Genomic DNA, 12,187 nt, shown 5'->3' with positions numbered 1-12,187 from the left:
CGAGTCGGCGACGGTCTTTTGGAGTCAGTTGAATGTGACAAACCTCTGTTATCCAGACCTCGATTATCCGGATCTTCGATTGTCCCGGCGAACTTAATTCTCTGGTTGCACAATCTAAGAACGCGTCATGTTACAGTCAAAATTCTATTATTCTCCATTATCCGGACTTGCGATTACCAAGACTCTAAATTATCCGGACTTTTGATTATCCGGACTATTAAGCCCAGCTCCAACTAGTCCGTATAATGGACTATAATGTTTATTTCGGTGATTATAAGATTAAACGAAATTTGCTGTTGACTCACGAAATTCACCTCTAGTTTGCAAAGATTAACTTTCGAGCGCCTAGCCTTGTATCAAATCCAATACTATTCAATGTCATGGTAATCTATGTAATCACTTTATATTTAAAATACTTAATTTCTTTACACTTAAAAGATTAAATTATTTTAGCTAGTTAAACGGCGGTCCACGGAATTATTAATTAATCGAAGGAATTATTATAACATGAGGTGTGCTGAGATCGTTTATAAATTATGTTTTTCAAAATAAAAAGTCTGCGCTATGTTTTAATAACGTTAGATTTCTGATATCAGTGAATACTTAAGGGGAACGTTGTTCGGTAGGCCTGTAGCTGTCCGAGTGTACGTGCAAGGTAATTGCATACGTATAAAAGGAAATACGTAACTTGCTGTTAAAGGTCGACTGATTAACTAAGATTTTTTTTTTGTCACTCTAGGTCAATTATGAATCTAATCCATCGCAACCGGTTTTAGTTCACTCGAGCATGGAAGACAATGAAGAGTATTTAGCTCTTTTTCAAAAGAAGACGTCTTACTTAACATCGTCATTTTCATCATCAGAAGAAACAATTTTGAGAAATTATACTATTCTGTAAGGTCTGTTTTCTGCAACATTTTTCGTCGTAGTTGTACCTACAAGGGCCATGAAATGTTCAGCCTTTGTTGTAGCAACGCGATGCACAGATTACTTCAAATGAAAAATGATCCTCCTTCCTGACCTATTTGACGCAATTCAGTTTTGAACAATTCATAATTACCATCAAGAAAGTATAAATATCTTCTCTTGTCACCATGTAATGATAAAATTTAAACATTTTCCCTTTCACTCCACTTTAGAACTTTCACAAGGATCATTAGCCTTCTCGTAAGTATGGTGATTGTTACTTGAAATTAAATATTAGTTAAAAGCGTTCGATTAATGTTTTCTAACGTGCATTTCGAGGCAGGAATCGTCTTGTGTTCTGTAATTGCAAATTAAGCATGCTATATCGCGTTATATCACGCTTTTGATATCGGCAAGTATTTCCCTTTGACCAGACATGCTATTGAATGTGGATAAAGATTTTAGAACTTTTTATTCTCGCTTTCTTCTCAGCCGAGCAGCGACTTACAAAAAGATGATATGCTTTGAAAACCAAAAATTCTGTGGCTAAACTATCATGATAAAACTGTGAGGTCGAAAATTGGTTTCATCCCAGCTGATTGCCGAAATGATCATAGGCAAAGTTGAACATCACCCGGTCCCTCAACATCATAAATAGAGGACCTAACCATTTTGTAATTATTATACCTACAATCATAGATATCAGAATAATGTATTACGTTACATTTGATGCTCCGAGGTAGCGAAAATGAGAAAATAAAGGAAAGGTTAATTATCTGCTCAAAATAAAATGGGTTTGGAGCGCGAGGCTCATTACAAAAAGTAGGTAAATTAGAGCAAATTAATCAATCAAATAATTGAGTAAGACAAAATAGGGTTAAATGATTGGAACTGGATTGAATCAATTTGGTTTTGTGGCGGAGCCAGTCCGACTCGCGTATTAAGGCCTATTCATATTTCTCATCTGTTACCTTTAACAACCCTATAAAATTCCTGGAAATGTAGGCAAGGTTTAAGGGAATATCAAGTTTAGATTTTGTTTTCTTTCAGTCCTCTTGGGCCCTTAGTTGTGCTTTGTAATTTCTGGATTTAATGAAATAATCTGGAGAAATGATCTCAAGCTGTCATAGCTGAAATAGTACAGGTTACCCGGTTTGAAAAGTTGACCCAAAATTTAGTGTTACTACTCCTGCTATCAGTACATCCTTCTTTGCTTTTATTTTTCTCACCCTTGATTCCTTTTTAGGCTGTTGGTGTTTGCGGATATGAACGTGGAGATCGAGAAAAATCCTGTGAGAGGCATATCTCATCTGCAGCAATTTTCCTGTGGAGTGGGGCATGTGATTAATGATGTCACTCGCCGCTTGTTGCAGTCATTCCGAATGATTTTTCTCATGAGAGTTGTTGGCATTTCTGCAACCAATGCCGGCTTGATTACTCTCTACAGTCTTTTTGCCGGTGCATTAATATTTGCTCCAATAGCAGGTTTTTTATGTGATAAGGTTAAGATTCCGGTTCTGTCACGCAGGCTTGGAAAGAAAAAATCGTGGCATTTGTTTGGAACTATCGCAGCTACAATCGGTGTTCCGCTATTTTTCAGCCAATGTTTAGTTTGTGGCAGTGGAACCAGCGAGTGGGTGGTGTTGTTGTATTACTTTTCCATCGCCACCGTAATCTCATTTTCCATCAACTTCGTTGACATATCGCACCTGTCGATTATTCCGGTTTTGGCAAAGGATCAAAGTGAGGCCGCCAAACTTACTGCTTTGAGGTTGGTGAAACTCTTTCGATCGCTACACCTATATGCTCATATCCATGTTAATACAAGTTGACTATACTCTAGCTGAAAGTCTTAATTAGCCTCAGTGTCAGATTGGGTCAAAACCAATTTTGGTCTTTTTGGTCTGGCTGTCAGTCAAATAAATTCGGGCGAAGTGCACAGCCCTCGTCACGATTGTACATGGTTTGGGTAAAACAATTATGGTAATGATAATAATGATAATAGTAATAAAAATAATAACAAATAATAATAATAATAATTTGTGCCATAGTCAATAAATTATTATTATTATTAAATTATATAAGCATAACGATGATGGTTATATAAATCATGCATGACTTCCCGGTTTAGTTAGTATGTCTGCATTTCGGTCTAAAGCTTTCCCAAGATCTTACTTCGGACAAATCGTTAGTAGATTTATATATTTGTCGAAGTTGATTTCCTTTCCGAAACAGCTACACGTAATAACTTATAAGTAAATCCTGAGGCTGTTCTTGTCTCTACAGAGTGTTAACATTTTTCAAAACTCACTTGTAGTTGACCTCTTCTCAACAGAACTGGTTTCATGTACCTAACTGGCATCGTTTCCTACCTTGTGGCATGGCTAATTCTTGGACAAGATAGCCGTGATCAGTTAACAAAAGAAAGCTCAATGGATTTTATGGTAATTAGTAACCCCACATGATTCTAGTGCTGCCACTGGCTATTATTATTCCACTGTTATTTCTTTGTCTACTTACTTTCTTCCTGTATAGCTTCCTGTTCCTTCAGCTGAGACACAGAGTACCAAGGGGTATCCGAGCTTTCAGCTTGTGGTTGATGGGCTTATGTCCATTTAGGGTTATCGCTTGAGACAACTTTATCTTTCTTGAGTCTATCACTGAACTTACTTAACTGCAGTTCTGATTTCTGTTCATCTATAGGTGATAACCCTGATCTTGACAGGATTAGGACTGATTTGCTCTGCCATTTTCCATTTTGGAACCAAAGAACCTTCAGACGATTCAGGGAAAAAGAGGCGGTCTAGGTTAATTGCAGATTATATGGTAAATTTTGGAAGACTAGCCGTCGAAACGTTGCGATTAATGCAATTGATTAGCCTGACTCTACATAATAATAATAATAATAATAATAATAATAACTTTATTTAAGTGTCAGCGTATTTAGCACTGCTGTGCTAATTGGGGACACTGTAAATGAGGAAACAAATATCGTAAATGAACAGAAACTCGTTAAAAACCCCAACTGGTAGGAGGCAGACCAGTTGGCTATTTACAAAGCGTGCAGGAGTTGAATTCGGGGCCACCGAAGACAAATCAACATAGTGGCAGGGAGGAGGACTTGAACCCGGGACCTCCGGCTTACAAGTGCAGCGCCCTAACCACTAGGCCACGCTCGCCTCACATCATGAGAAAAACGATTAAACTTTCATTTGTCTACTTTAAAAAAGGAGACAGAGAAGGAAATACCTTTCTTGAATAAACACAGATAAAATGGACATGTGTTCATCGCTTCCCTTTGAATAATATGCAACCAAATTGAAATTAAATTGATTGACTGGTAAGTCGCGATAGCACATGAAAACAAAATGGCAGACAGGTCGAGAGAAAGTTGAAGGTTTTAATTTAGGATTTAAAGGAGAGTTCTAAGAATGAAACACCCAACATAGCACAAACAATTGGCTAAACGTATGGAAGTCTTGGGCACCAAAAACGGTCGTAACGAAAGTATTGAAGGCCATAAGGAAAATTCGCGTGGAGTTTACGCCACAGTTCGTAAAAAGAAAGACGGGGAATATTACGAGCGTGATGGCCTTTATGTACTGATTACTGCCATTAAAGCTGTTTTCTGATTACTGCTATTAAAACGATACCTAACTGAGAAGTCAAACAAATGCTCGATAAAAGTAAGTTTAAAAGCTCGAAGCAGGTTCTTTCTAGAAAACCCCGACTTTTCTGGCAACAACGTAAAGGCAAGCGGCCGAACCATTCAGCCATGACACAAAATAAACACGACTAAAAAGGAAACAGAGTTAACTTTTTGCCTTTGAAAAACGAGTGCTGGTTTATCTAAATTTCACTCAAAATCATGTGGCTACCTATACTTTTCGAGGTCTTTTATTGCACGTAAATGTTAAAGTTGGGTATAATCATATTTGAAAAAAATTATTCGATCCGTACTGACCGAATTTCGAATCTTGACTGCATCGGAGAAGGGATCTTTTCACCACAGAAATGACCCCCACTGTCACTGTTAACCACCTTACTGGAGTAGGGACTGCACGTTATCATGAATACGTCTACTGAATTTTGGGGGAAAATATGCGCTATATTTAACTAACTATTAAACGTTTTTAATCTCTGTTTTCATCTCTGGTGATCTTTTTTCAATTAATGTACCGCTTACATTTGTTGCAGAGAAAAACCCCCTTCATACCATTACCTGTTGTCTTACAGTCATTGGTGTATTTTGACAGGCGTAAGTTCTTATTCATCATTTTTAATACCGTGTAACAACTCACTTGCTTTGTTTACAGCAAAGTTTCCTTTCATTCTACTCCCTAAAACATTTTCTTAATTCAACAGCTTTTCAGCTGCTATGAGATTTCTTTTTTTGTAATCATCTTTTAAAATTGATATATGACGCCGTCTCTGTTTTTTACTGCCCATAGATCAGCAGCGAGAGGAAAATATTCGAGATAGAGTCATTCACAGTCGACGATTATTTGAAGAACAAACCGGTCCTGTTGGAGAAAAGAGTTTTTCCCAAAATTTTTTGGAAGCCATATTTGCAGGAAATGATACCAGGGAAGCTACTGAAAATAAGACCTTAGAAAAACAAATTTACGATCCTGCACCGAATATGGCTGTTGTGCCGATGGCAGTCACAAGTGAGAACGACTTGACGTTCGTTAAGACATTGCCTAAAGAGCGAAAAGTAAGCTTTAGGATGAGCATCTTTGATAGACTCATGACAAAACAAGAAGATTTTACAAAAGAAAACGATGCGAAGCCAAGCAATGGCAGACCCGTAAATGACGTAAGCGAAGAGGATGGTCAGGGAGTAACGGAAAATGGACAACAAAAGTCAGAAGAATACAACCAAGGTCACAAACTGAACTTTGGTCTTGACAATCAAGGATTCGATACAAAAGAAACACAGTTTAACCAACATTCTCAAGATGTTAGCCAGGATGAGGGAAAAGCTGTGCCATCTGTTGCTTCTGATATTGAATCCGCTCAACCACCAACGTCCGTTAAGACATTGTCTAAAGAGCAAAAAGTAAGCTTCAGGATGAGCATCTTTGATAGACTCATGACAAAACAAGAAGATTCTACAAAGGAAAATGATGCGAAGCCAAGCAATGGCAGACCCGTATATGACATAAGCGAAGAGGATGGCCAGGGAGTATTGGAAAATGGACAACAAAAGTCAGAAGTGTACAACCAAGTTCACAAACTGAACTCTGGTCTTGACAATCAAGGATTCGACACAAAAGAAACACAGCTTAACCAAAATTCTCAGGATGTTTGCCGAGATGAGGGAAAAGCTGTACCATCTGTTACTTCTGATATTGAATCCGCTCAACCACCAAAACCAAAGGCAGCGAGAACCTGGCTCAAAGATCCTCATTTGTACAAGGTAACTTAATTTCGGGTATAATTGAAAGGTCTCTAAAACTCTCTCGTTCTTTCCTGGCTAATTTTGATTTTTGCTCGTATGTAATTCGAATCCTCATGTGTACATGCAATGTAATCTTCAGCTTTCACACTAAAAAATGAAGGAATATAATTTGTAGTTTGTTGTAAGAAATTCAAGCGAGCCTATTGCAAATGATCCTGGGAGAAACACACACCAGGAACCACATTAATTTTTCTCTCCACCATTACAATGTTTTGGACAGATTATGACACCGACCATGAGATTTCAAAAGGTAACCTAACTTCTCGAAAATTGTCTGTAAAGGTGCTGAAAATCTGACTCCCGTCCCGCATCGTTTGGCCTCTTACCTGTGACGTGAATAAGTCTCAGACTTCATGTTTTCCTCTCCATGACGATTTCTATGCATAGTTAAGAGTTCTGAAAAAAAGTAAATTTTTAAATAACAAAAACTTTGGTGTTTTTGCAATAATCAATGTAGCCACTATTTGTGAGCCGCGCGTTACATTTTCGCGTAAGCGGCCGGGTTACTGAGCTGCTTTCAAAACGGTGGAACCATAGTCTCCCACCTCTGAAGGCAAAGTTTGAACAGTTAGGATACTCTTTGGAATCTAAAACCGTGGTGAGTAAAACATTTCTACATACACCGGATTTTCATAATTACGTTATATAAGAAACTTAAGTGCAGGTAATACATTGTAAATTAGTTTACTGTAATGAGTAGATTTCTGGAACGGTTGGATGCGATTTTTCACGAATGCAGATTACTTCTCTTATTTTACAGGTCGCAATTATTTACGCGTGTACAAAGGGTTCACAGGATGTGTTTTACGCTTACCTGCCCTTACTCCTGACTGACAAACTGAAATTTGAAAAAGTATGTACCAGCAAACTTTTGAGGAATTTCTTTCGTGGATTTATTTTATGGGATTGAAAGATACTAAAAGTTATACTCGATCTTCTGTAATGGTTAACTAATTACCTGGTTACTCGTCCATTCTCGTTTCCTACCTTCCTCCTTCACCGTCAATTAGCCAACTTTACAGTAAGACGGAAGAAGAGATAGATAGGCACAAAGACAGACCGGCACACAATCAGCTAGACAGACGGACAGACAGGCAGACACACACGACAGACAGACAGGTAGACAGTGCGACTGGTAGACAGACAGACAGGTAGGCACACACGGCAGACAGGTAGACAGATTGTAAGACAGACAGACAGATAGATAAACAGACGGGCAGACAGACAGACAGACAGACAGACAGACATCGGCAGATAGACATATAGACGGAAAGAAAGACGGGCAGGTATGCAGACAGACTAAAAGACCACCACTTAATTAATTAAACATATGAAAGAATTGAAAAATGGAGTAGTTGTAGCAAATAAATATTTAGGGTGGACTACGAGTTAAAAATCGCGAATCGCTTTCCTGTTAGCGTTTATACTCTATACTTTATAGCCAAGAAACTTACCCTGCCAATGCCTTACTTATACTAGGAACGGAAAATTACAAAGTAAGGACGAGTTGATGCTGGTTTAGGCATTACCAAAGAGTGAAAAATAATCCTCATGATGACTACAAACCTCCTTCAGGTTTCAGGTCGAAGTTCTACCAAAGGAAGACTGGTTCCTCTTGTGGGGGAATTAAGTTGCACGTATCCGATTGGTATATATAGGAGAATCAGTGACTCGACAGATTGCTTTTCATGACAGCAAAACAATCAATCCGACCCCCTGAGAAAGCTTTTAATTTCTAAAACCTCAGACGTTTGTGCTTTTTTTGAAGGAAGCGATTGCCAATCTGCCATTGATATTGTTAGTGAGCGCCACATTGTCCACTCAAATATCAAGGAAGCTCTCTGGAAAAGTAGGAAAAAAGGTAATGAAAAGAAAGAAAACTATTTTCAGGTAATTTTCTTATGTAAGCTATGATCGTGGACAAGATTAGAAGTTGATAGCCGAATAGCAATTTAATTACCCTTTTTGCATCTGGTCTCAAGCGCCAACAAGCCGGAGGTGAATGAAATCAAAATGCTAAGAAGTTGGATCTGACTACCTACTCAAAATAAATTAATTTAAAATCAGAAAAACGTTCTCGCCGAGGCACGTGTGATAATTCATCCGAGACAAGCATTAGACAGTGTTTGTCGGTTCCAGCTAGTCAAAAAGCGTTAAAGTTGTGCGCAGTTAGTCCAATTGTTGTTTTTCAGTCACGGAACCGAAAATGAGGCGAGCGAGGAAACTCTCGTTTAGATTTGCTGAACCCGATATTTCTTGCTCCGAATGTACAAACTATAGTTACAAACGTATTGAGACGATCGTTTGGTTCAAGGTTTAATCTCTAAATCTTAATTCAAGCTTATCAAGAAGCTTTTTGCATACTCTCAAATGTTTTGCTGTGTGGTAGCGGACGAGAGAAACTAATATCATGGCTACTCATAAGCAACTGAGCTTTTGTAACTAAAGGTTTAGACAGAGGGGGGAAAATTTGTGAGTCATCCTGACTTGAAATTTTCAAGGTAACAAGCTGTTTTTTCCTGCCGTGGCTATACTTTTTCTATACCATAAATCCATGAATTCAGCTGCAATTTTTTCAAAAACGTTAACGTTACGTACTAATAGTGTCATGTCGTAGTTTTATTTGAGCTTTTTTTATCGTTACCGAGATCACATTGACTAGTATTTCTTTTTAATTAATTTCTATTGCTCCGGAGAATCGTTCTCTTGCAGCCAAAAGCAACTAAATCCAGCTCAGCAAAGCTTAGGTGATTATTTTCCAATTAAGGTTATTCGGTATATAAGCTGATGTCCAGAACTGAGTTAAGCAATCAAAAAACTGGAAGTGTAATGATTTAATGATACAGATATTAGCCATATTCTGAAACTCCTCGTCCTGTTTTAGTGGTCCTTCATTGTGGCTGCTCTGACGGTGACTGGATCGTGTATGTGGTTTCTGCGTATTACCCAGTCAACAAAAGTGTTCACTTACCCGGCCGTCGTTCTACTAGGGTTTGGGTCCTCTGCCATGTTTGTTAATGCGCTTGGCTTTGCAACAGAACTTATCGGAGACAACAAAGTAAGTTGGAAAACTCTTTATTTCGTTTAACATCTTCATTTTCATTATGACAACTGTACAAATCCAGTTTTGCTTTAATGACGTTTAAAACTAATCCTTTTTGTTAAATCAATTTTCCTGCAGGGCAGCTCTGGTTTGGTGATTTCTGTCGTAGGTACCATCTCCAATCTGACCTCAGGAACTCTTTATATCGTCATACAGGTTTTATTTCCTAAAGGAAGGTAAATTTGGACTTTTTGTTTTGAGATAAGAATTATTTTCATCATTGTAAAATATGAAGTGATTTCTTTGACAAAATATGACTTCCCAGCCTGTTTATTTTTCTTTTCTTCGTTGTTCTTTGGTCTTCCTTAGTTTCTTTCTTCTTCCATTTTCTTTCGCATTTTAATTTTTTCCGGTTTTATATATGTTCTTCTTCTTGACTCTTTGTACTTCTTGTTATTCAACGCCTTTTTATTCTGTTCATCCTTCATCCCTACCAGGCTCCTTCTTTCATCCTGTTCAACAATAAATTCTACCAGCATTTTACGGGGCTTAAAATGCGTTCCAGGAGCGTTGAAATCAATGGGATATTTTCGCGAAATGGAAGAAGGCGACAAAACTTCACGATAAATTTTGAGTGGAATTTTCATTAGAAAGGTGGAATTTTCTTCAGAAAAAGTAATTACGCCCATGAGCTATTTAGAAGAATTACGAAAGCGAAAAAAAATGTTCAAAATGATAAAATAGCTTTTTTATAACTCAGGTATCGACGTCAATACGGGTATTAAAAGAGAGTTATTCTCTCTAGAAAGACTTTCCAAAGGGTAAACATTTGGAATGGTTCGTTTTTTTTTTCCTAGTACATCTGCCGATTGCCAAGAGTGTGGGAGTTACGTACAAAATGTGTTCTCATTGGTACCTAGCTCACTCGCTACTTTTAGCTTGCTGCTTGTAATAGTTTTTCAAGTTAACCAAACCGTCCGCGGGAAAAAAGGTGAGATACAGTTTTTTAGGTGACTTAAGGTGTATTCGTGCGTGTAGTTGTAGATGGGCGAACTCCAATGAAGAAATGTAAAATGGTTTCCATGTTTACATCAGGCTATGTAAACACGTAAACCATTTTAAATTTCTTTTATAAAATAACTAATGAAAGAGGAACGAAAACTGTGTTTACATACGCTCATGTAAAATGGTTTTATGGCCAATCAGAGCGCGCGTACTATTTGAATTATTTTATAAAGAATCATGTAATAAAGGCTCACCTCCCTAGGAGAGGGAAGTAGAATTAAACAAAAAATTGCAATTTGGTAAAAAAATATTACGTACTCCCTCAACGAAATATTGCAGTCTTGTGATTCACCGTTCACATAGTTAGAGTGTCAGCAACTGAGAAGCAGAACAAGTCCAGACTTTCCCCTTTTTCCCTTGATTATGGGAATCCGCTTTATACCCAAGTTCCTTTTCTTTTCTCAAAAATGAAGATCTTATTTCACATTTCAATTGCATTACTACCTCTCTCTCCCTCTTCAAAATTAGCGTCACGGTCTAAGCTCGAAAAGGCGGTTTCTTAAATCCCAAAGACCTCCTCTTCCACAAAACATTCCCGTCTAACTATGCAACTAACACATTTGCGTTACACTCTAGCATGGTTTATTACTCGGGCTACGCAGGTAGGCCGAGTCTAGGTTTCAGTTTCCTATCTCTCTATCTATCTATCTATCTATCTATCGACGATGTCGAAAGTGTGTAAGTCTGCATTGCTTGACGGTCTGTGGTATTCCTCCACAATCATGAAAGCGAGGCAACTGTGAAGATATTCTTTCTGTGTCACACATAAGTAGCCCGGGTAAACGACTGTAGGCGTCTAGTCTTCAAGATAATATGACGATGGAACCTTTAAAGAGTGTATTACACAAATGTTTGAGGCAGAGCCAGAATTGTTAATTATCAATATCATTAATGATTAAAGAATACAATTTTCTATTTTTACCCGACACTAAACAGGAACCAGAAAGGAGACTGGAACAGAGTCCGGCTTTACAACCCAACTGTAATGTATCATTAGAAGAAAATAATACGTCGAGATGCTGGCTGGCTGAACTTGGTGGCATTTAATTACGTTTACTTCATTTGTATTCTCTATAATACTGACTTAAATTTCAAGCTTGTATCCTTGTTCTCTTTTATTTCCTCACTTATGAATTTGGCGCTTATGAACGGAGTGTCAGTATCGCAGACCGATTATCTTCTGATAAATTGTTTTCCTCAAAATGGACAAATTTGAGCCTTTTTTCTTAAATGTTTTGTCTCGTGAAAAAAAAAAGCAGTTATGCTATTTTTTTGCACTGATACTCTCTGTTCTATTAGATATTTTTCTAATATTGAAATACAACAAAATGCATTGTGTTATTCACATTTTATATAATAAAGATTTTCAATAACATGTTTGGCTGTCAAATGATTCTGCTTATAACATATCACAATTTTACTTTTGTGGAGGAACGGTTCCTAACTAGATTGCACTTGATGTACACAGACCAGCAGACATGAGTTATTTCAAATTGCTGATAGATCAACCACGTAACTGGTCAATACTTCTCGTAATATCACCAGTGGCAAAACCTTTACAAAAAGGAGGGAATTGTTCCTAAACAAGGAGAAATTTTCAAGTCAACGGAGAATACAAATCATGTCTTCACCAGCTTCAAGAGCGATTTAAGATGAAGTTGGCCACAGGTACGCAAAATCCACTTTTCAATTGCAAAGTTTTGTTTTTG

General features: G+C 37.7%; 1 protein-coding gene across 1 annotated transcript; it reads left to right on the top strand.

Annotated features, from left to right (window-relative positions):
- Positions 1 to 1,073: 1,073 nt before the first annotated feature.
- On the top strand, positions 1,074 to 11,853 carry LOC149050524 (uncharacterized). Its single transcript, XM_089198076.1, has 12 exons — positions 1,074 to 1,167; positions 2,153 to 2,677; positions 3,242 to 3,350; positions 3,610 to 3,732; positions 5,104 to 5,164; positions 5,358 to 6,328; positions 7,131 to 7,223; positions 8,139 to 8,231; positions 9,255 to 9,428; positions 9,552 to 9,649; positions 10,271 to 10,404; positions 11,415 to 11,853. Exons 1-12 carry the CDS (start codon positions 1,100 to 1,102, stop codon positions 11,462 to 11,464), a joined length of 2,499 nt encoding a protein of 832 aa, XP_089054202.1. The 5' UTR covers positions 1,074 to 1,099; the 3' UTR covers positions 11,465 to 11,853.
- The last annotated feature ends 334 nt before the right edge of the window (positions 11,854 to 12,187 follow it).

Source organism: Pocillopora damicornis, chromosome 2 (genome assembly GCF_964200805.1).
Source record: "Pocillopora damicornis chromosome 2, jaPocDami1.2, whole genome shotgun sequence".
NCBI classification, from domain to species: domain Eukaryota; kingdom Metazoa; phylum Cnidaria; class Anthozoa; order Scleractinia; family Pocilloporidae; genus Pocillopora; species Pocillopora damicornis.
The sequence above is the reverse complement of the archived record's forward strand: the minus strand, read 5'-3'. Positions and strand labels throughout refer to the sequence as shown.